Here is a 24764-nt window from a genome sequence, read left to right on the forward strand (position 1 = left end):
CCCCTTCCGCCCTCTTTAAGTCCTGCAAAATCAGCTCCCCTTTCCTCCTTTCTCTGCCCCTTGCAATTATAGTTTTCTTTTGTTTTCGTGGATTTGATAACTCACTATTTCATAGATGTTGAACGATAGAGAGTTTATCTCTGTGCAAACAGCTTGCTGGGCTTCATTTGTGCTGTAGTGTGTGTTGGAATTTCTGTCTTCTTTTAGGTTGAATAATATTCCAATCTGATATACCACATTTGTGATTTTTTTTAAAAGCTATCCACGGACACACAACAACGATCACGCGTCTACATGGTTGCAAACTCAGCACCATAGATGCCAACAGAAGACTCAACTGCTCTGACTAATGGAGTCCTAGGATGTGTTATTCTAATTTGAAGACTGGGTAGCTCTTAGTAAATGAAAATGAATTCTTAGCCCAAACACAAGGCTCCACCAAAGGATGTGCATCTGCTGGAGGAAAAAGGCACACCCTACAGGAGTAAGAAACTGATTCTTTTATGAAAAGCCAAGAATTCAGGAAGCAGTGATGAAGTGCTAACAGTGACCTTTTAATGCTGTGTGCGCATACACACGTATGTGGCTCCCCGTGTCTCTGCATGCATAGAGGCTAGAGGAGGAGGAAGTCAGGAATATTCCCTTACTTCTCTCTGTCTTATTCCTCTGAGGCAGGGTCTCTCACTGAACCCGGAGCTTGATATTTTTCATCTAGACTGGCAGCCAGCAAGCCCAGAGATCCTACTGTCTCTGCCCAGTCAAGCACTGGGAATGCAGGGGTGTTTGTGGCTATGTCCAGCTTTGTACATGGATGCTGAGATCTGAATGTGGATCCTCATGCTTGCACAGCAAGCACACTCACCCACCCCCTAGCCCCCTGCTCCCTCTAAGGTTTTCATTGTGGAAGTTTAGATTGAAGAGAGATGAAGAACTGGCTATCTGCCATGGATGTGGGGACAGAGATACTAACTGTAAAATGGGTGGATAGGGCATCTTAAAGAGACTAACAGGCACTTGACAGTGAGGGTGGTCTGGTCAGGTAGTCTGGCCAGGCTGGTGTTAAGTCTTCCTCCTTTCTCATAGTATCAACAATGAAAGGGACCCTAGAGGACAACATCACCTCACAACAAAGTGTAAATGACCTCTTGTTGGATTGGGGTATGGGGTGGGGACAGAGCTGCCCTCCATGCCTGGGGCCGCTGGTGCCTATCTGTTAGGTAACAACACTGGAGTTTCCCATCTAGATGCGGGGGCAGCACCTTGGACAGTACCTCCTAGGCTCCTGGCTGCAGTCATTTGCTGGCAGAAACTTTGGGTCTAGATCCCTTCAGTTCCTCCAGGACTGGCACATTGTAGGTGCTCACTAACATTCACCGCTATGCTTGCGAAGTGCCCAAGGGGAGTGCCAACATCATGGTTCAGCTCTTGCTGCTGTCCTTGTCACATGTCTACCCCATTGGCATGAGGTCATTTCATACTTGTTTGTCAGAAGGGCAGATGTCCTGAAATCTAAGAGTACCACCCCTCGCTTTTGCATCCCAGCCTTTGTCGGTTCCAGGAAGTCACCTCTGTTTCTGCACAGAGAACCATGGGAGACTTAGAACAATGAATCCCAGGCTCAAGGAGTTTGTGAGAATATGCATCAAAATAACACTTGAAGAACCAACTCCCTTTGCTTTCTTACCACTGCTAAGTGCTCATCTCTCTAAATATCATTACAAGCCCATGCAGCAGGTACTTCTGCTACGGCATGAAGTATGTCCGGAAATGAGGCAGTGGCTCATCTAAAGTCTTAGGGATGGCTGAATGAAACCGAAGACCTCAAACTGACCCTGCAGCAGTCAAACACGCGTCAATTCCACTTTCCCAGATGTGGGTAAGGTTCAGTGATGCAGTTGTTTCTTTAGAAACAGGACAATGGCCACCTTACAAAGTCTCACACTTCATTTCTGGGTGCTGCTTACTGGACACAGCTGACAGCAGAAGTTGATATAGACAGAGTGCAAGGTTTGACTTTCTCCACAGCCCACCTTAAACCTAAAGTCACCATCTCTGTGTCCCCTACTGGACATCATCTGAGTGGATTGAGGCCTCTCTGTTTACATGGTTTATTTGGGATTTATAGGAAGTCGAGACACTTCTGAGCCTCATTGCTTGAGGCTCCTGATATTTTGTGCATATTCATTAATGACATCTTCCTATGAGGAAAACCAGGAAACCCAGGACTCTAGAACAGAAGAGGAAAGTTTGGGGCTGTCTGAAGACCAGCAGAAGTAAAGGAATTAGAAAATAAAGCCAGTTTCACATTAAAGCTAATCAAGCTTTGCACAGAGGATACTGGGGATTGTTGGAGAGTTCTGGGTGCTGGATTTGCTCCTGGAGGCCATAGGTATCATAACAGCACCATGGGCACCCAGGAGGAGTGAACAGGTGGATACATCACTGTGCCTGCAGACTCTGCTCTCCCACTAGGCATTCACTGGATCTTTCTAAACCGTGAGTCTTGTGTGTTATCTCTTCCACCTACTGCCCTTCGGGGACTCTCCAAGATGGGTAAGCCAGCACGCTAACTACTTAGCGAGACGCACAAGCTGCTCACAGTCAACCTCTGCCCATTCCAACTTTGGAACTGCTTGACTTGAAGCTTTCCAACTGTTCTACCCTCCTCCCTAACAGGTCCTTCCTGTGACACACACATGCGACAGGAGTAGGTGACAGCCACTATCATGATACAGCAAGGTCCTTGTGGTATGGGTGAGTCGCAAGCAACCAAAGGAATCATGAGACACATACCCAAAGCATACCAAGGAGTATGTGGGAACCGTCCCTCCCTCCACACAGGCAGCAGTCTGGGGAGCCACCTGGCTAATAAAACCCCATCATTGTTAATTGGATTTACCTTTTCGTTACTTACTAAAATGATGTGGCACTAAAATATGCTCATTGCATTTGAAGGGACCTGCAAATCATTCTGCAAAGCTTCGACATCTTCATAGGGTTTTTCAGAGAAACACATTTCTCATTTAAAACACACATATGCCATCTGAAGAGGCTGTTTATCTGATGTTCCATCAGTGAGAAATCTGAGCACACCAGTCCTCCCTCAAGACGGCTATGATGGAAAGGTGACTGACAGCGATCAGCACCAAGAGGCCCTGTTGGATCCGAGGCTGCTAGAATCACGAACCAATTAAATTTCAGCCTGCTGAGGTAGCATGTGCCTGTGATGCCATCACTCTGGCAGCGGAGGTGGGATGATGGCATGGGGCCAGCCTGGGCTATGTAGTGAGACCTGTCTCCAAACCAATAAAGTATTTAAAGATGCCATTCAGCCTGGCTTGGAGGCATATACACAAAGCACATACATGTGTACATGAAGTCAATTTGTTAATTACATATGACTTCTCTGTGATCTGATTTTCTTCACATGTCTTGAGACACATCAAATAAGCAGAATATTAGAATAGCTGCTTATTTGTCTAGAATAAGCTAGACAAATTCTATCTTCCCATATGTCCTAGTCAGCTTTAACTATCAACTTGACCCAGCCTAGGATCACCTGTGGGAGGAATCTCTGCTGAGGGACTTTCCAGATAACGACAGGCCTGTGGGCAGATCCATATGGGTGATTGTCTTGTCTGTTTACTGATGTAGGTCAGGTGTCCCTGGGTTGGATAAAAAAGCTGATTCCGCACAAATCTGCTACCAGCCTGCAAGAGCATTCCTCCACACACCCTGCTTCTAGTTCTTGCATGAATTCCCGACCTCACTTCCTTCAAAGACGCACTGTGAGCCATAAGCTGAAATAAAGACCTTTCCTCCACAAGTTGCTTTTAATCATACCACAGCAGTCAAAACTCTAAGTTAGGCCTCAAGGTCCTCTTTGGAGCCCATTGCTCAGCACAAATGCTCCCTTCCAGAATGAGATTCATCCCATACTGTCTCCTGTGCAGGGAACGCTCTTTCTTTTGCTTGCCTGACGAACTCTGGATTGTGTGTGTAAGAGCTAGATTAGTGTTCCTATGCTACTTTGACTGAGCAGGGCTAGCCTGAATGGCTACTCAGCAACACTGAACTGTACTGATGAGCTCAGCCTTCTTTCGGGGGTGTAGATGGAAAGGGGTTATTTGTCACCATTCACACTCCTCTGGGCTTGCTCAGTAGTGACCTACTACACTCACTGGTCCACCTCAGTGTCACCACGGAAGCACTTCTGTCTCACCACCACCACACAGTGGGATCTGGAGTGGGCAGTGTGCTACAGAGTGGACGTCATGTTTATACAGAGCTGTGTTTACGGTCCTACCAGTTGGCTGTGCAGCTGTGAGCATGTCATCTTAGCTACTTAATACTTGTTGTCCTCGTGTTGACGACTAGGAGCTGTAATACATCCTGCCTCATGGAACAGATAGAAGAAGAAGGAATCATCCAGTGCTTGCAACTGAGAATCCAAGCTCACAAAAAAGTCGGAACCAGAAGTGGGATAGTGAATGCTAGTCAGCTACAAACCGCAGAGATGTGGTATCGGCTGGGTAGCCTGGCCCACAGAACGCTAGGTGTTATAGTCACCACTACTGCAGTAGAACTGTGTCTGCACTGAGCTAGCTTCCAGAACACCAGGACGGGATCAGTTTGGTTAACAGTCTAGGGTAGGGCTCAGCTAAAGGGGCAGGTGACTCTCCACGGCCTAGCTTGTCCTACTTGGGCAGCCTGTGAAGTCCACCAGCCTGTCTGAACTGGATCAAGGTCGCAGTGTCCCCCAAGGTCGCAGTGCATAAAGGAAGCCATACACACTTTCACAGAAAACAAACCCCATGGCCACCTCTGTAAACTTTGTGTAGATACAGATGTTTGCTCCAGAGAGACTCTGGTGGACCAGAAATGATGCATCCAATACAGTCTCCACCTACAAGCTCTAAAGGAGGCTTGTTTGCCTCAGAACTGAAGAGAAAATTTAAAAGGCCAGAATGTGTGAGTAGGGGATACAGTTCTTGAGCTGGCAATGTGACAGTTCTCAGGAACAGGACATTTTAGAAATTAGAAAAAGAATCCATGAGATCTATCAGTAGTTATCAGACTGTACCTCTGAGTCTCCAACCTTTGCCAGAGAACTGAGGCACCAGGACAGCTGGCTGGGGGCTTCTCTGTAGATTGTACACTTCCAGCCATTTCTATACTGGGGTCATAGGAGGAATTTACAGCAAGTAAAAAAGATTTAGAGGTTTAAACATAAAAGTGCAACAAGCATAAAAGTCTAACTCTTTTCCTTGTGAAGGAGGAAAGAAGGCATGTTTTTCCTTTGAGTAGTATTACTTTCTCCTGAACATGGGGAATCATAGCATAACATGCCAGACAGCACGGTTTGTAAGGTATTCCTTACAAAAGAGATTCCAGGCTACACTGTCTGCATGGGCACCTGGAACACGGAGTGCACTCCATGTATGTTAGTCCTGTTCTTTCTGTGTTTTTTGTTTGTTTGTTTGTTTGTTTGTTTGTTTCCTTCCCCTGCACCCCGGCCTACTCGCTCAATGTCTGGAGTCTCCAGGACGCTTCCTATCAGCTGTGAGCTCTCTGCTCTCTTGGGAAGTGCAATTTCCCAGCCTCTCGACAGGTCAGGCTCTGACCTGAGCACAGGTTAAGTTTACGCTCATTGCCTCCGACTGTGCTTTCTGGCTTCAGAAACAAATTCTGCTTTCTACCACCGAGTTCCTCTTGAGTCGGATGGAGGCATTTTCATGGGAAAATTGAGCCCTGGTTGTTTGATTGACTGTGAACTCACACATCCTGGTTCTTTGGTCAAGGTTAATCATTTACAGGAATATCTATCCCTTCCGAAAGAGTTATTTACTCAGGGTCAATATCTTAGCCTGGCTCCATGGCAACCCACACAATGTTTGCTAACAACAACAAAAAGTTTAATAAATGCCATCAGGTGCCATACCAGAGACCTGAGCTAAGAAAGCCGTGCTTCAAGCACATGGATCATTGATGAGGCATTTTTCATATCTCTGGGTATTTACATGGTTATATTGGGAAACAGGGTCATACAGTAAATTGAAAAGCAGGACCTATGGCAGACGAAGGCATAGCACACACTTGTTTTGTTCTTGCTGCTGCAATCTCATTAATTCCTTCAGCAAACATGAATGTTAGACTTACGATGAGTCGGGAACTGTTGAAGATGCTGAGAGAATAGTCATGAGGGAGACGGAGGCCCTGTGAGAATGAGGTCTGATATGGCAGGCCCTCATCTCTCCCATATCAAGAATGGGACTAGTCACGAGCATCCTTGCAAGAGCCAACTCTGATCATGTTCTCCATAAGAGGGGAGAAGCTGTGGCAGAGGAAGAGCTAGCAGATAGTCTGCACCCAAACTGGACACAGCACATAACAGTTGCTTGATGCACACAGACATGTTTGATAATACTCCTAAGACTGTGCCAGGCTCCTGAGATGGTACTTATGAACTCGATTTGGAATTCTTTTATGCTGAAGAAAATACATGGGTGGGTCTAGTAGAGATGAGGCAGGTGAGAGACAGCTAGGTGAGCCACCGTTGTGCAGGAACACTGCAGTGAGCTGACCTGTGTTTGAAGCCTGCCGCTAAGGCTGTCTTGCAGGTTACTTTTCTAAGCCTCAATTTTCTTGAGGGAGTCAGGCCAAGACTGAATGAGCTCCTGTGTGTGCAAGGCACAACTCAGGGCTTGGCTCTTGGCTATTCCTTGGTTACGATAGCTCATGTGACTTATTTGACTCTGAGAGAGGAAGAAGAATGACTGGCTCCATTCCCCCAGCTCCAGTATACCACACTATGACACATGGACACTAAGGAAATCATGGTCAAGACGTTACTAAGCAAGCTGAGCCCAGGCTCTGTGGTGGGTCCTGAAATAATGACCACACATGGTCTAGCATATGCAAACACATAACATACTCTGTGAATACTCATCCCAGAAACTAGTCCTCTCTCTCTCTCTCTCTCTCTCTCTCTCTCTCTCTCTCTCTCTCTCTCTCTCTCTGTGTGTGTGTGTGTGTGTGTGTGTGTGTGTGTGTTTGGGGGTTGGGTGTTGAAATCGTTCACTTCCTACATTATCTTCTTACTGTTTCTCCCTTTTCCTCTTAGGTAGCCTCGCCACATATACTGAAATATCATCCTTTGCAAAGGAATTAAAACACACACTTGCAAACAAAGCTTCTATGCAAATGTTCACAGCAGCTCGATTCTGATGTGGGAACACCCCAAACACCCATCAATGTGTACAGATGCGGGGGAAAGATTGTAGTATAGCCATTTAATGGGATATTATTCACCTATAAATGGAACGAAATACAAATAATTGGTATAACATGGATTAATCTTGAACGTGTTACATTAAGTGAAAGAAGTTAGACACAGAATGCCACATATGATTTTGATGAACATGAAATATCCAGTAACCAAATCTTGGTGGATCCCAGGGTTTGGGAAAGAGAGATCATGAGAGTGGCTGCTAAACAGGTACCAATGCCGAGAACTTGAGGTGATGCTGGCTGCACAATAAGGAAGGTCCTGTGGGTTTTATGCTGTATGTACTTTGCCACAACAAACAGAGTAGTTGAACAATTCAAAATGGAAAAAAAAAAGGCTATCAGTGCATAGCTGTAGTAGTGACCATGGTGCAGCATACGTAGCTCAAATAAGTCACATACATTATGAGTTGAATATCCACAGCATCTTGGGTGGGCACCAGGAGCCTCTACTACAGTAGGGCAAATGCAGCTTCTCAGTACCAGGGAAACTGTGTCCCACTGAGAGTGATGGCAGTAGCATGTGTAACCGTGGAGCATGCACGCTAACACACTCCCAGCTGTTAACAGGTTCCCTCCTTTACCCTCCCAACAACTTCCTGAGACCAAGGCTGCTGTTTAAACCCATTTTACAGAGGAAGAAGTAAGGAAGGACTTAAGGACATGTACCCTGCTAGACAGACTGCCTGTAAACAGGAATGGAGAGTTGGAGCGGACCACCTGAACTCGGACCCTCTTGAACACAGAGGCTGAGGACTGCTTGGTTTAGTTACGGAAACTGAAGGGAAGTGGGCAGCTGATGTCCTGTCTCTTAGAGGCTGGGGACTGACAAGCACAGGACATCAAGGGATTGCGTGGGATTCAGACTCTGTCTCAGGCTGCATAAAGCCTGCATGTAGCCAGGAAGGCTTGATGCCAGGAGGTTCCTGTGTCTCCCTGGGCTTCTAGGTGCTGCTCAGGTTCCTCTAGATAAGCAGAGAAGGGGCTGAGCCAACTGCAGGATTTATGGGAACCCAGTATGGCTCACTGTTCTTTTGGAATGGACCCTCTGGCTCTTCTGATGACCTCTGTTTTTAGTGGTAAGATGGGAAAGTGCCTCTGACAGGGACAAGTAAGTAAAGACAAACCTGTAAAATTTGTAAAAACAAATCCTCAGGGATGTTTCCACTAACTCTGGTTTAAAAAACGCGCAGCAACGCATGGCGTTGGCATCTCTTCCACTGCTGAGACAGTAGTCACCAAAGTCACTGTGGAGTTGTACGAGACACCCAGGGCGCTCACGCCTGCTCTTATTCCTGTGGCACTCAGAAGGCGTCAGGTGCAGTGGCGGGCACTGAGGGCATCATGATGGATAAACGGATGTGCTCTTTGCCCTTTCGGATCTGCTGACGGAGAAGGGAGGTCGCTCTCCGACTCCATCACTGTCTCCTGCTTGTTGCTCTCTCTGAGCTAAGCAGGGGCCTCACAGCTGCCAGCTGAATCTTCACAGCAAAAGCAGAGGTGGGCGACTAGGCTCACCCCGTTCTTAGGTGAGTGAGCAGAGACAAAGGGTGGTGCAATCTGCCCAAGGATGCACAGCCAGTCAGTGTGACAGGCATCTGAAACTTGAACTTTGACCCTACTGTCTGTGCAAATCCATCTTTGGTTACACTTTTACGATGGCCTGAGCATTTGAGAGGTTCTGCCAGGGAGGAAAGAATTTTTCCTTTCTTTTCTTTTCTTTTTTTTATATTTAATATGCATATAAAGAGGCAGTTATTTATTTTTTCTATCCAAAGTGTGTATATTTTACTTTTTTCTTTTTAACAATTAAATTTCTTACATTTATTTTATATCCCTATCTCAGTTTCCCCTTCCTCCCCTCCTCCTGTTCCTTCCCCCCACCACCCCTCTGCCTCCCACCCCAGCTACTCCTCCTCTGTTTCTGTTCAGAAGGAACAGGCAGGAGGAGATAATTTTTAGGTTCAGCTTAATGTTTTTTTTTTTAAATCTGGGAACAGGGTGTGTAAAATATCAGCTGCTACAGATAACCCCAACACACAGAAGGACAGGGTGTGGAGCATAGCCATACTGGATGCCTACACCAGCACAGCCTTGCTATATGGTACGGATCTACTTGTATAGCCTGGGCTGTACTGTGCACATTCACCCTCATAGCCTGGGTGTACTTATTCACTTGGGATATACTGTACCTGTCCCCTTTCTTAGACTGGGATAAGTCCTACCCGTCTGCACAATCTGATATATACCATTCCTATCCACCTACTAGCCAATGCTAACAGAAAAGAAGAAATGCTTTCCAATTTCTCTTCCTCTAGAACCTGGCAAAGTTTTCTACTTTTTTTCCTACCATTCGCCTTCCCGCCAAACAATGATCAGGACCTGAGTTACTCTCAGTATGGAACTTTGCAATTTAAAAAACAAAAGCAAAAACAAACTCCCAAAGGCTTCTGTTGCTGTCAGAATAAACTCTGGTCTTTAACACAGATCTCAAGGTCCCCTATAGTCTGACCACCTTCCTTAATGGCTGTATTCTGTTGGCTGTCCCCATTGCCACATCCTCACATAAGCCCTCCTTCATTTGCTATGAGCTGTCTTCTCTCCTGCCTTAGGACCTATGGATGTGCAGCCCCCGCTGCCTGCAGCACCCCCCCATTTATCACTCAGTTATTTCCTCTTATTTCAACTCTCAGATCAAAGGTAATTAATTATCCAGGGAAGTTTCTCTGCCCCCTTAGAATAGAGGAGGTTTCATGCTTGCCATTTTACTTAAAATGCATGTGGATTTCTTTTGTAATAATGTCATAAAGGTATAATTCTTTAATGGCCTGATCAGTGTGTCCTTTGAGGGCAAGGGTCTTAGGGTCACGCAAATGTTAGGCTCACTGTAGGTCTCTGCTAAACTAAAGTGATAGTTGACTTGATGGTATGAATAAACAAGTGAATGAGTAGAGAGACTTTAAAACTAACACGACATTAAAATGCATTTGGTTTTAACACACTGGCTAAAAGTTTTTCTTTCTTTCTTTAAAATGACATTGCAAACTGCAGGAGACTCCAGAGATCAATCACAGAAGAGGAGCTTGCACACACTGAGGCAGAGGGACAGTAGGGACCAGAGACACAAGACCTACCAACGCACAGAAAGAAGCCCAGAAGCACAGGTCTGGCTACTCTGGGAAATCTTGGAGCATTCGAAAACACTAAAGCATTAGCCAGAAACATGACTATTTAGCCAAGAAGTGAAGTGAAGAGGTGTGTGTGTGTGTGTGTGTGTGTGTGTGTGTGTGTGTGTGTGTGTCTGTGTGTGTGTGTGTCTGTGTGGTGGGCACAGAGATCTGGGGTAAGAGCTGAAACCAATGAGCGCAATGAGCATTGGCATCAGTGTTGTTAACCTTTTTGATTCTGGCTGAGGATGTTGGCACAGGGTGAACTGTAGGGCCAACGAGTACCAGGTATTAATGATGGGTCTTCATAGAGATGGTTGGCTCTGGCTGACTTTTACAGCAGGGGGCTAGACTGAATTGAAGACATGAACCTGCAAGCCAGCTGCCTTTCCTTTTTTGGTTGGCTCTGGTAGGACAGCCTGATGGAAGGGATGTATTTCACAAGCTGCATCTAAGTTAGAAATGAAGACTGTAGAAAGAGCTCACTGGGATACATCAGTTGCTGCTGTTCAAGGGTGGGGAGAGACCAGAGGGCATTGGGATCCTGACCCCTTGAGGGGACTAAAAGCTGGTACATGTGCTGAAGGAGTCATCCACAATGCCATGCAGAGAAGTGTGTGAGTAGTCAGAAGCTAGACTTGCAAAGGTTGCCATGTGTGTTCTGAACAAGGCCATTATCTGAAATGCAGGAGATGTCTCAGGGTGAGCTAGCAGAGGGGCTGCAGATCACAGCCCGTTGCTATAAATTAAGCTTTATTGGAACACAGTGACATCCATTCACTTACATATTTGCCCGTGGAAGGAAGCTTTGTTGGTGTAACGGGGAGTTTTATCAATACAGAGACCAATGATCAATGCAGTTCACAGGACTGATTATCCTCTCTTCATAAAATCCAGCTCAGGGCCGGTGGGACAGCTCAGTGGGTAAGGCGCTTGCTGTGCGAACATAGCGCTGAGTTTGGATCTCCATGGTGGTATATGCTAGCAATGCCAGCACTGGGAACTAGGACAAGCCAACCACCAGCTTGCCTACCAGCTAGTCAGTCCAGCTAATCAGTAAGTTTCAGATCTAGCAAGAGATACTGTCTCAAAGAATACAGTGGAGAGCAACTAAGGAAGACACCTGGCTTCAATCTCTGTCTCTCTACACACACACACACACACACACACACACACCCCTAATCAATCTCTTATCCAATACATTGTGTTTCTCTATTTGCCTATTCCTCTACCTTCTCTGTGTTTGGCTTCTTCTGATTTGTGAGGTGGGGGGTCTCACATATTCCAGGCTGGCCTTGAGTACTATCTGTAGCTGAGGGGAAAGGGTGGTCTTGAGCTCCTGAACATTCTAGCCTTACCACAGGATCACAGTGTCTTCCTAGATCATGGTAGTTTTCCTCACAAGCATTTCTACTCAGTGTTTTACCCATTTGCTGTCCACGGGCCTCACAGACATGCACCGTCAAAGAGCTACCCAGTCCCAGTACCCAGCAAAGTACCACACACACAGTAGGCACTCAATAGAGATTTTCTGAATGATCCAAGAGCCACTTACTAATTGTGTTGTTGCTTAGTGAACTTTTTCTTATTTAATTAGCTGATTTTTAAAGGGAGAGTTCTAGCTCAGGAATGTTGGGCTGGGTGCATTAATTCTTCCTTACATGTGTTAGCATAGCTAAGTGCCCATGTTTTTATGTGTTAACATAGCTAAGTGTTCATGCTTTTATGTGTTAACATAGCTTAAGTGTCCATGTTTTTATGTGTTAACATAGCTAAGTGTCCATGTTTTTATGTGTTAACAGAGCTAAGTGTCCACGCTTTTAAAACTCACCAGTGTCTCATGTCTTTGCAAACTAGAGCAGCCTGTGGGCCACGCTCAAGAATCAGGGCTTAGTGCCAAGGACATGGGAGGATCTAAGTCTGAGCTGTGGCTTTCAGCAGGTGGACAAGCTCTCAGTCCCTAATCTCATAAAGAGAAACAATGAAGCTCTCTCTTGCTAGATGGCTAAACAGTTAAGAGAGACAGGAGACCTTTAGCACCCTCGGAGATGGAAGCACCGTGTTCAGGACTACCACGGGAAGAACTGATTCCTGCTGTAGCTCAGTTCAAGACAAAGCTATATATCTTGGCCTTGCATCCACTCCTCTCTCCGAAGCCCATCCAGTACATTGCCCCAGCTGCCTAAAGCTTCCAACGTACCTTTGAAAGTGAGCTGAGTTAATGGAACTCTTTAGTTGCAGGTGTCCAGAGAATGCATTGTTTAAAAAGAACTTTCTAGAAACTTCCCCAGGGTAGCAAACTTTTAAACAAAGATTGACTCTGTAATCAAAAACTGTCTGGCCTTAAACCAGAGTCTAGCAGCAGAAGGAGCATAATTGAGAGAGGGGTGGCAGTGTTTGTGCCCCGGGCAGGACTTGCCAAGTAACACTGAGTGATGAACACAATTAAGCAGGGCCAAGGAGAATCCTTCTCTAGAGAAGGCAAGGTAGCAGCTTTTGGGGAAGACTTTTACTCCTGGGTATAGAAACACAACACTTGTGCTGACATTATAGGTCACCTTCCTCCATGGAAAAGCTGGCTGGCATGGTCACGGACCTTCTCCTTCATACCCCCCACTCAGTCACAAGCCAGTATTAAGGGGACCGGGTCAAGTCCAAGTCCCAGTTGCCTAATCTGGACTAGTGGGCTGTTCTACCACAGAGGGGCAGGAGTGCTTCTCACAGCGATAGTGCCTTAGATCCAAGCCATGACCATTTCTCTAAGCTAGGGACCAGACCAGATGTCCAATCCATTTTTGGACACCGCCAAGAGTACTTTGGCAGGATTTCTGGGTAGGTTATTAGGTTTTGAGATAAGGTGCCATTGGTGAGGCTAATGAAGATATCAATGCGTCTGGAGGAAGCTTCTACCTGAAGCTCCAGAAAGACCACATTCATTCAAGAGCAAATGGGGAAGTGAGCATCCCTGAACCAAGGAGAAGAGATGAGAGGAGAGGAGGGGAGGGGAGGGGAGGGGAGGGGAGGAGAGGAGAGGAGACTGTTGGTTTTCAACTACAAAGACATCTGCCTCCTTCACTCCCATGTTTGGGTTTCTTTTGTTTTGTGATGTGGGGTCTCATGTGGGCTGGCCTTGAGTACTATATATAGCTGAGGGAAAGGGTGGCCTTGAACTTCTGATTTCCCTGACTTCACTGGGATTGCAGGCGTGTACCACCAAATCTGTATGGTGGAAGAAGCATTATACAGTTGGGGCAATGGTTTCTGTGGTGCTGGTGATAGAAACCAGGGTTCTACACAAGCTAAGTAAGTATCCAGTCAACTGAGATTACACCTCAAGCCCTGGGCTTCCTTACAGGCATGCGCCATCAGTATTTCTGTTTTAGTATAAGAACAAGAAAATAAATATAAAACATGAGATTAAGGGAGGAAGGAGAGGATAAAGAGGAGATCTCCTAAAAGGTCAGACTATGACTTTGTCAAGAATTAATAGTCACACGGGGCTTTCACTCGTGTCTGCATTGTCCTGAGAAGAGAACAATTTCATCATAAAAACTGTCCAATTCTGTATTAATACCACCTCCATCATTCTAAGAAACCGATTAGGACAGTAAGAGGTCACCAAGCTGCCTCCTATGGTCCTCCTACCATCCCCTCCTTGGCAGGAAGTGACAAGGTCTGAGGCATCACTCAGTGGATGGATGCAGGTAGGACATCCGCCTGGATTCCAGTCTTTTGATTCACTTCTTGCCCCAGGCCTGGGTTGCATCTTTGAGGTTAATACTAGTCTCACTCTTCTGCTTTGGTTCTTCCCATCTCACACTGGTTTTGGTAGGCATGTTAAGCCATGACAAGATAGTGGACTAGGCCTCTCGTCCCCTGCAACATCAGCATTGTTGAGCACTGCCATGTTAAGGCAGTGGGAACAGTGAAAGGGCTTCATTTGTTAGACAGCTGGATAAAGTAACTGCTTGGGTTCCCACTCAGCAACTGCTTCTTGCACAGCCTGCCCCAGACAACAGTGTCGCCCTTCTCTTGTGAGAAAATGAAGAGTTAGAAAGTTGACTTTACTCATCGTGAGAATGCAGCGCTGCTAGGGGGTGAGCACACAGTTAGGGGGTGTGCATTAGCTCAGGCTGGCTTTACTCAGGATGACATAGTGCTGCTAGGGGGTGTGCAATGGTGCAATAGCTCAGGCTGTGCAGACTAGGAAGTCTAAAACACAGAGACACTTTCCCATAGTTCTGAAGCTGGAAGTCCAAGACCAAAAGTGCCAATGAAGTGGATTCCTAGTGAAGGCCCTTTCCCTGGCTTGTAGACATGCCCTCTTTCTTTCTGCCCTTGTAGAGCAGTTGATAGTATAGAAAATGCCAACATTATTATTATTATTATTATTATTATTATTATTATTATTATTATTATTGCACAGGGATGGCTATGCATATCAAAAATGATGGCAACCATTTCTTCTTGATTATGCCTATGTTAGATTTTTGTCTAAATGAATGAGAATTCTATGGAACACCAAAGTTAGGCACGTGGGACAAAGTATGTAGAGTCCAAGCCAAAGCAGGCAGAATTATAGAGGGTCGTGTTGGCTATGACTGCCTGACGCAGGACAACTGGCTCCTAGGTTTATGCTTGGGGCGAACACAGTCACTGAAGTTCCCATTCTCCATCAACATGAATGGAAGTATCCTGTCTGTATAAGGACCCACACTCGCTGTGGAGGCATGAATTGGTGTTCTGAGTGTCAGTCACTTATGCAACCCAGTGGCAGCCCAGGACAGCCATGCAAAGCACCCTCAACTTGGCAGTCCACTGAGCCCATGTTGGAATTCCTGCCTGACTGCTACTTGACTGTTGACCTTGTATAAGTCAACTGAATCTGACTTGATGGATCTCTGCCCATTGGGTGTGGTCACATGGGGTGCAATAAGGACATAGCAGAAAAGGTTGACCAGTTGGCTCTTGTGCTCTGCTCTGTGTACCTTTCTCCTCAGAGCTCATCCAGCAGGGACTTAAATGGGGGAGGAATGGCTGCAGAACTTCAGCTCAAAGCTATGAAATAAGTTTGACAGAACCTGGGGACAGCGAGATGGTTCATCTTGGGAAGGTGCTTGCCAGCAAAACCCGATGACCTGAGTCTGATCTCTACAACCCAAGGTGAAAAGAGAGCAGACTTTCTAAGTTGTTCTCTGGCCTTCTACAAGAACACATTTCACATATACCATGCACACACACACACACACACACACACACACACACACACACACGACTATAATGATGAGAATGATGATGATGATGATGATGATGATGATGATTTTTTAAAGAAGAATAACAGGAGCTGCTTTTTCCCCGGTGATGGAAGCAGCACAGATCTGGATCCTAGTCCGGATGCCTGAGTTTTGAGACCCTGAAAAATTCTCTTACTTTATAGCTCCAGTTTATCTGTACAATGAGATGCTAGAGTGGTATTTACCACCTGAGGCTGTTTCAAGAGTGACTGCGAATCATATATGACACACTTGGCCCAGGATGTCATGACCAATAAGCAGCAAGGAATGATGTCAACTGGGATTGTCTATGGGAGAATGGCAGATCTCAAGAGATTCCGCTGGGCATCTACTTCCAGGGCCTTGGCAGGCTACTCACTATGCAGAGCTGTGGCTGACGATGGCAGCAAGGGAGGAGATGCACATAATAATAAAGATGTAAAAAGCCACATTTTACATTTATTCATTCAAAGCCTGTACTAGAACTCTGCCCGGTGGGCCCTGTACTCATCCACATCCCTTCCATCATCAGCATAAAAAGCAACAAACACAAATCCCTGTTCCACATGACGTTTTAAGAGCCGCTGTCTATTCAGGTTGCCCTTGAAATGAACTTCCACCTATTCACAGGTGCAGGAACAGGCAAGAAGAATAACACACTCTACCATGCTGTTTGCCTGTGTCATGGACTACCCTAGGCTCACATCTGAATTCCCAGCATGCACGTAGAGCATCATTGCATGCACACTATTCCTGCCCATGGCCACAGTGGAAAAGGCAGATGAAAGTAGGCTTTGTTCCTCTAAGAAGTAAGTGTGTCTGCGTACCGGGAAAGGAGACGCCAGGACCGGCTACATCCCATCTACAAGCACATAGAGAGATGCTTCCAAGATGATAGAGACCCACGAGGTCCACAGAGGGAGGAATCAGGATGAAATACCTTTAAAGATTCTCCTCACCACGGACCTGAGATCTGGTGAGACCATCGGCAGGGGATGGTAGAACATTTGTTTTTGAACTGTGTGACACTGCCTCGCTCTTCTCTGGGGATTATAAAAGCAGATAATTAATGCTGTCTAGTGGAATTTTGCTCCATGAAACAAACGTAAGGATTCTGAGGTCTCTGTTAGCCTTTAAGTTGAAATAAAATTTAAAATTTAGTTGCTTTGCACCATGAGGCACATTTCAATTTTAGTGTGGCCTCATACGGTCGACAGCATTGAATGATACGCAGGGATGCATTCCCATCACCCCAGAAAGGGTTATCAGAGGATGCTGGACTAGCACACGGCCTGGATTCTGACAGGCTCCTAGAAAGCACCTTTGTATGATGGAACCGACTGCGCTTCATTGTAGGCCAGAGAGTGAACTTAACGCCACTCAAGAGAAAGCCATCAAAAACCTTCCTCTCCAACACTCTGGGTAGGATCTTCTTTTAAAAAGAGTAGGTGAAACAGAAAGTGCTCAGAACTCTCCCCCGGGGAGCCTGCCCGGTACCGCCTGGCACTGCAAGAACTGGGGAGTCTGGGGGGAAGTGAGTGCAGCGTGCTGGCAGTACTCCCCAGGCACAGCGCCCATTCATTTCCTGTCTGTTGTTCTCCAGTCTTCCCACCGATGCTGTGCACTTTTCTCCATCCTTCCGGAAATCTCCATCCTTATTTACACGGACTAAGATGATGCCCTACACCAAAGTGACCACTTGTGGTTTCCTGAGGGAGCCGAGTGTTTTTCATCTGACTCTCAAGAGAAGTCCAAGAACTCCAGCTGTTCCAGCTGCTCCCCTTTTGTCTAGTAGATAATGGGGGGGGGTCTGCCTTAGCTTCAAGAAGGCCCATGAGCTGTCTGATCGAAAATGCAGCTTGAGCATCAGGAAGGAGGAAAACCAGCCGCTTTTCTGCAAAGGCGCGGGTGTGGGCTGCCGACTGGAAAAATAACAGGGCTGGAGATATGTTTATTTTGCTACTCGATGCAAACAAGGCTGTTAACAGCATAATTACCGGCAGGGCTCACTATCCCGGTCCCTGCATCAGCAGCAGTCTGAGCAGGTGCACCCTTTCAGATCACACATTATCTGGGTGGAGCTTTGGTTGCAGGCTTTTGTCCCTGGGGCTTCAGGGTTTCAGAAATGAGGGTGTGCATCTCAGAGCGCTCAAAGGCAAAAGTGGTTCAGATGCTGACACAGCACAGGTCACCCAATGACCCACATGCTGGGACCCTTAAATAGGACTTTCTAGGAAGTACTGCAGCTCACATACTTTATTGCTTTTGTGTGTGTGCATGTTTATGCGTGTATATGTGAGTGTGTGTGAGAGTGCATGTGTGTGTTTGTGTATTCCATCTCAGGAGTTGTTCCCCTTGTGTTTTGAGACTGGGTCTCTTATGAGCCTGTAATTTACCGGTTGGGCTAGGCTGGCTATCCAGCGAGGCCCAGGCTCTCCCTGTCTCCACCTGCTCAGCATTGAGATTGTACAGCATTCACCGTCACCGTCATTTACACGGGTTCTGGGGATTACACTCAGGGCCTCATGCTTGCCTGGCAAGTGTTTTACCGACTGCGCCATCTCCCCCGCATCCATTCTTTCCATCATAGCAGAGAGTTTGCTATCTGTTTCTGTAATTATGTGATGAATGCCTCTATTCCTACCCCCTGACAGTAGCCTTTAGCCCTCTGTCATGCATTACACCCATATACGGAGATTTAAATGTTCAGAGATTCTTGCTACCCAGAGAGAATGTGTAATCAGTTGGTCCAGAGCAGAGCTAAGAATTACCGAGAATCGCTCAGAACCCAGCTTTCTCTTGTTGAGGGTCAAGTCCCCCTGAGAGAGCAATGTCTCCCTATTGTACTCACGTAGGGCCCAGACCTGGGATGGTACCTGGTAAAAGGTTTGCTGGAAGATCTGGTCTCTCAGGGCCTGGGTTAGCTTATGATTCCCAGTGGGTCTACAGGCCTGAGCTGATGAGGATCTGACCTGGGTGGGGACGGAGGGCATCAGAAGTGGGAATGCAAGTGAGAGTGTTGTGAGGGTTACCATTAGACTATGTGGGTGGGTGCTGGGTGCAGCAGCACCATGAAGGACACATAAGTTTCTATCTGCTCATCATCAGAACAGGGGTCCCACTCAGGAAAACTGGGAAATGTGAAGTTAGCCTGATGTGGGCTGTGGCGTTTTTCTAGAAGGATTCTTTGAGCTCTGTGGAGATGACTCAGTGGTAGAGCACTTGACATGCATGTTAAAGAAGCTGAGTTTGGATCCCTAGAACTCACCTAAAGCCAGACATATAACATATGCCTGTAAGCCCAGCACTCACATGGTGAGAGGAGACGGGCAGATGGGAGAACCCCTGGAAGGTCAGGAGTCAGGTTGCTTGGGGTATGCAATAGTGAAAAGTTGGCCCTGTATCAAACAAAATGGAAGATGAGGACAGACAGGAGGTTGTTCTCTGATTGCCACATACATGCCATGGCATGTGTGCATTCATACTTACACATACCACCACCACCACTAACAAAAACAACAGCAACAGAATGGGTTGTAAGCTCCTCTTAAGAGACAGTTTCCTATCTGGTCTACAAACAGGTATATATCAGCTGTCCAAGGGGGTTCTTGGGTTTTGTTTCAAGGGTTTATGTACCCGAAAAAGACACACACTTTAAACTCCTTAGGATAGTTTTACAAACAAATAAGAACAGCGCTGAAGAGGAAGTACGGAAACCAGAACTCTCACACAGCACTGTGGGAATGCACAATGGTACAGTCATTATGGCCATCATTATGGTTGTTACTCAAAGGACCAAGGCTGAATACAGTACAATTTAGTGATATTTAAACTCACTTAAGAAATAGAGGCAAGGCCCTGAGGAGGTATCTTTACATCCATTCTGATGTCAGCATCATTCAAAACAGTCAAAAGTTAGAATCATTCCATGTGGTCATACAAGTGAACATTACCCAGTTTTAAAGGAAGGCAATTCTGACACACACTTCTATGGCTTAACCTTGAGGACATTATGCTAAGTGAAATAAGACAGCCAAAAACCAATCACTGCATAACTTCACTTACAAGAGGTCCACAGAATTAACAAACTCATAGGGATGGGTCAGTTGTGGCTGCCAAGGACCAGAGGGAGGAGGGAGGAGGAAATTAATTTTACAAGGCCAAGACAGTCCTTGGGGACTGATGGGTATGATGATTATCCAATATGAACACACTCAGTACCACTCATCTGCATCCATAAAAATGACAGAGATGGTAAGTTTCACGTTACACATGTTTTGCCACATTTACAAAACAGACAAGGAAACCAAGAGGAGATGCTTTCATCCAACCTCCTTCCTCCTTAAGTCTGCAGGCTGTGACCTGTCTGGATCACAAGCTTCTCTTCTAACCTGCTGTAACAAACTCTTGTCTCAGGTCACTGGGCTGCTCTGTTCCTTGCTCTATCTCCCACTGAAATGCTGTGAGTCTCCGAAAGCAGGTTGTCTGTTCAGGTTGGGACTCGCAGTCCCCAAACAGAAGGTAGCTGCTTGGCTGTGTGTGACTGTAAGGCTAAATGGCTGTGTGGATTCTGGAAGTTCATATGGCTTCTGGAAGCTTGCTTCTGTGTGGATGTTGAGAGCAATTCTGTAGCCATGGTTCTGGGAGCAGTAGAAGCCATGGTCTCGTCCGTGGTCTCCTCAACTCCATTTGGACCCTTTCATCTCTTCTCCCATTAGTCGCCAACACAGTTTTGCAAAGATGGATCTCAAAGATCAGACCCTTTCTCAAAGGGTCTCTTCTCCAAAAGTTTCCCAGCGTAAATGCCAAGACACTAACAGATCAGTAGGTAGCTCAAAGCACAGACCTGCTGGCTCCTCTGTTTGTCCTGCAGGACCTAGTCTTTGTGATCCACTCACAGAGTCACAAGACGTTGACTGGGTTTTGTCAAGTCTTTGACTTACAGTAGACCTGAAGCCTCTGGGTTTGTCAGAAGAAGCCCATCTCGTGAATTCATTCATGGTTATAGAGGGTTCTGTCCCCTGGTCGCACCAGGCTGGCTCGTACCCTTCCCTCCCCAAGACACCCCTGAATTGCCATCATAAGGGGTTGAGGAGTAAGGTAACAAAAGAATATAAAGTAAGCTCAGATCTCAAGCCCAAGTCTCCAATTCCCACTTGTAACTCCGCATCTGCCCCCAGGTAACCAGAACTTCTGCAGACAGCTGTCCTGTTCTGTAGAGAGTCAGGGGCAAGAACAAACCTCACTGGGTAGATCCCCACCCTGCCCACAGCGTTGGCGGAAGATCAGCACCTGCAAAGCCGTGTGCACCCTTGCACCATGACTGTCTCTTGGTGTCAACTGTAGGGATTCTTTTACCCAACTAGAGCCACCAAACTGATGAAAGGGGTGACGATATAGGAGCAACTGAGCCCAGAATCTGGGTGTCTACACTGATGTCTAGCCCTCAGGCACTTCAGTTCTTCTCTGGGTCTTGTCAAGACTATGACTCACAGTAGGCCTGTGAAGCCCACTGGCTTCTTACATATCTTTCCTTATAGGATGGGAATTCAAACAAACCACGTGTTAAGGTCCTCAGTAGAGGATCTGGCACATAGTAGGTTTGCAGGAGATACTTGAATTGTAAGTCTCATACAAACACTGGTTTGGGGAGACTGTGGAGAGCCTGGCCACCTGTTTCCTGTCTCATCTACTCATATTTTCTAACTTCTTAACTCTGCAGTCCCCAACACTGGTACTCTCCTAAGACACAGGTTTGAGTCTGTGGTTAGCATAACTTATGTGTTTAAACAGTGGGTCTCACGTGTTATGTTTTTATGGCCCTGTGTCCCTAAGAGGAAGAAGGGCAGATCCTGGTTTTAGCTTGAAATATGTGAATTTCAACAGCTAGGCAACAGCTTCTGCCACACACACACGCACACACACACACACACATGCACACGCGCACACCACAGAGAGAGGGGCTGTGGACATATTCAACCCTCCTCGGTTTGCTTCAAAGCAAAGCTCCCAAGGATGGATGTCTCTGTGCAGGCCCAAACAAACCCAAAAGAAATGTTCATGGTTTGATCCGTGTATACACGTGGCCAGTCAAAAGTTACTTCCTTGCTATGCAGGCAACGAAAAATGCAATTAACATGCTTTTTGATGATTCAAGACCTCGAACTTGGAAGCATTTACATCCCACCATGTGCTGGCATTTAACTAGCTTCAACCAGAGTCTACACAGTGCCACACCACATCAAACAGCAGGGCAGGAAGGCATGGAGTCTTCAGGCATACTTAGTTTGCCCATTACCCCCTCAGGATTCTCCTTCACACACAAATTGTGTCCTGTGTTCTCTTGAAACACCGTTCACAGACTCACTCTGCTTTTCACACCTTGAGACGGAATGGGAGTCAAGAAATAGTCACTTGGCTTTTCACTGCACCAGAGGGAAAGGGGAAATATTTTGAAGGGAGGGGGGGGTGTGAAACCTTGCCTGTGACGTGCACATCGCCCCGTTGCTGGGACCAGCCTGTATCTACCCAGCACTTGCTATACATCAGTTTCTGTGTGATGCTTATGATATATCATTTTTCATTTTTGTCTCCCAATAACCCCTTGCAAGAGGTACCACTATTGTGCTCACTTTAAAGTGTAAAACTGAGATGTATAAAATTCAAGTCATATGCCCCAACTCACATGGCTACCTGTGTCTAGGAACTGACATGTCTATGACTCAGTAAGCCAGGGAGTCTTTATTACCAGAAGAGAGTCTTCACTCCCAGTAATGGTGGGTGGGTGTTCAGAGTGGATACCTTGGGTTACTTCTGTCCCCTAAGACTCCCCAAGTCCTTAAAGCCTCTTGGAAAAGTCTGAAGTGGACACTCCCACTGTCCTCTGAGAAAGCTCTTAGCTTTCTTATTCTTCCTGGGATGGAAGGAGTCATTTTAGAAGCTACAGATGGGACAGCAGATGGGAAGTAAAAACCTATCAGAGTTTCCCGGGATGAAACCATTCATCTGCAAAATCCGTATGTTTTTGTGTGGGGCGACTTCGTAGAAACAACAGCAAGAGGAAACAGCAGAGCCCAGGGCATGAGGCGCCTCTGGCCATGAGGCTGACAGGACAGAGAGTGAACGGAAGAGCTAAGGGGTGGGTGTGCACCCTGGCAATGACCTGGGAGGGAGAGGGAGAATAAGCCAGGCACAGAGACAAACAACGTGCTGTAAAGCTAAAGGAACCACAAAGAACACACCTTCAGCACATGCTCTGAGAAACGATAACAGGGACCCTTGCAAAGATAAAAGATGCAACCTCGGCCGTAACTTAGACGCCAGCAGCGGACATGCACTGAGCCCCTTGCAAAGGCCTGGTGCTCTACTGCGGCCTGGCCTGTTATTCCCTCCTGGTATCACACGCACGGACTTATGTTCCCGGGAATCTGCCGCTGCTTCCATGACTGATCGCAGACTCCCATGCTGAGCAGTCTGGTGAGTGTCTAAGCCTGCATACTGTATGACCCCGACCCTTCAGGGTAAGGGGTCATGGTTACAGTTGGGACTGTAATCAATGCAAAACAGCATTTCTAGGGGGGTGGGCAGCAGTGACTGTGCCTACCTGGCTGTTTCCTTTTTGCTTGCAACTCTACAGACAGTCCAGGCTCCTGACTCTTCCAAGAGGTTAATTGCAAGCAGAAAGAACATCTAGTTTGGAACCAGACAGAACCGGTTCTAATACTTGCTTTTTCAAGTCTTTACTGCATGACAGTGGACCTCAGTTTGACCATTCATCTGCTGGGTTCCCTGCAAGGGTTCAAGAAATGACCTCCAACAGTATCTGCTCTACACAGAATTTTCAAGAAATTTCTGAATTCTATCCTTTATTGGAAGATGGCAAGGGGAATGTTCTGACCACCCCTTGTCTAGTGTCTAGAGCCAACTTTCTTCCAGCTATTGTTGACTAAACTTCACCCATTTTCAGATTTCTCAAATGCACAAAGTTCATTTTTGATCAATACTTTTGCCCATTATATTTTCTCTTATAAAGAAAAGATGGCTCTCAACCGCCGGTGACATTGGGGTGACATCTTCAGACACTGTGTAAGAAGGACATAAATGGGCAGAGCATGCTATCGGCAGCTTGTAGGTAGAGACCAAAGACACTGATAAATGCCTGACATTGCAAGGAGAAGCCTCATAGCAACAAATCAGTCAGACCAAATGTCAATAGTGCATGGCTCACAAATCCGGGTCTAGAACGTTCTTCCATGCTCTTCTGTGCTCCATCCCTGCTTGCCAACACATCTTGCTCTAGAGTAAATAAATATTCCAGGGTCTTTCTCACTTATCTGTGACCTCGCCTGGGCTGTTGTAAGCAGCCTCCCTTCTATTAGCTTGCTTTGAGTTCAACATCAAGGTCATATCTGTCCTTTTTCTGCTCAAAACATCCTGTCATCTGACTTGGAGTAACAGATTCTACTCTTTGGCCTCATGTCTTGTTCCTCTATTCCTCACTAACTGTTACAGCTCTTCCAGGCCCAGCTTCCTCTTGCCCACACTAGGGCTGTTTTTTTTTTTTTTTTTTTTTTTTTTTAATTAGGAACACCATGCTTTCCCACTTCTAATCTCTGCTTTCTGAACACAATGTTGGGTGATAACATAGAAAAAACACAATTCATTTCACGAGGCAGGATGCTTCTCCAGACAGGAGGCTGACCGCCCGTGCTTTCTTGTGTCCCCACTGTTGTTACATAAGGAGGGAAGGGAAGCAGGACCCTGGAACTAGCTGCCTGGGAGCTGCTGACGGCCTCACCTGATGGGGTAGTCGGCAGCGCTGAGGTTGATGAAGAAGTCCCAGGGCCAGTCGGTCATCTCCAGGAGATCCCGCATGCTCTGCAGGTAGGTGGACAGGAGGCTGGCCCCGCCCCAGATGGTGGCCATTCTCCAGGAGGTGACTCGGACATTGTCGTACTGCCTGGAGAACTGGAGTACTTGCCGGTGCAAGTAATTGGAACGCTTTCCCCAGGAGAGAAAAAGAAGAGGCAACAGTAAG

At 46.5% G+C, this 24764-nt stretch overlaps 1 protein-coding gene across 1 annotated transcript in view; it reads right to left on the reverse strand.

The window, feature by feature from the left end:
- The window catches only part of Xylt1 (xylosyltransferase 1), a 282801-nt gene that overhangs the window by 47996 nt on the left and 210041 nt on the right, over positions 1 to 24764 (reverse strand). The window contains exon 5 of the mRNA XM_048460178.3: positions 24525 to 24727. Coding sequence (XP_048316135.3) covers positions 24525 to 24727 — 203 coding nt within the window. The remainder of the gene's footprint in view (positions 1 to 24524; positions 24728 to 24764) is intronic.

This window comes from Myodes glareolus, chromosome 7, assembly GCF_982192425.1.
Source record: "Myodes glareolus chromosome 7, mMyoGla1.1, whole genome shotgun sequence".
Taxonomy (NCBI): domain Eukaryota; kingdom Metazoa; phylum Chordata; class Mammalia; order Rodentia; family Cricetidae; genus Myodes; species Myodes glareolus.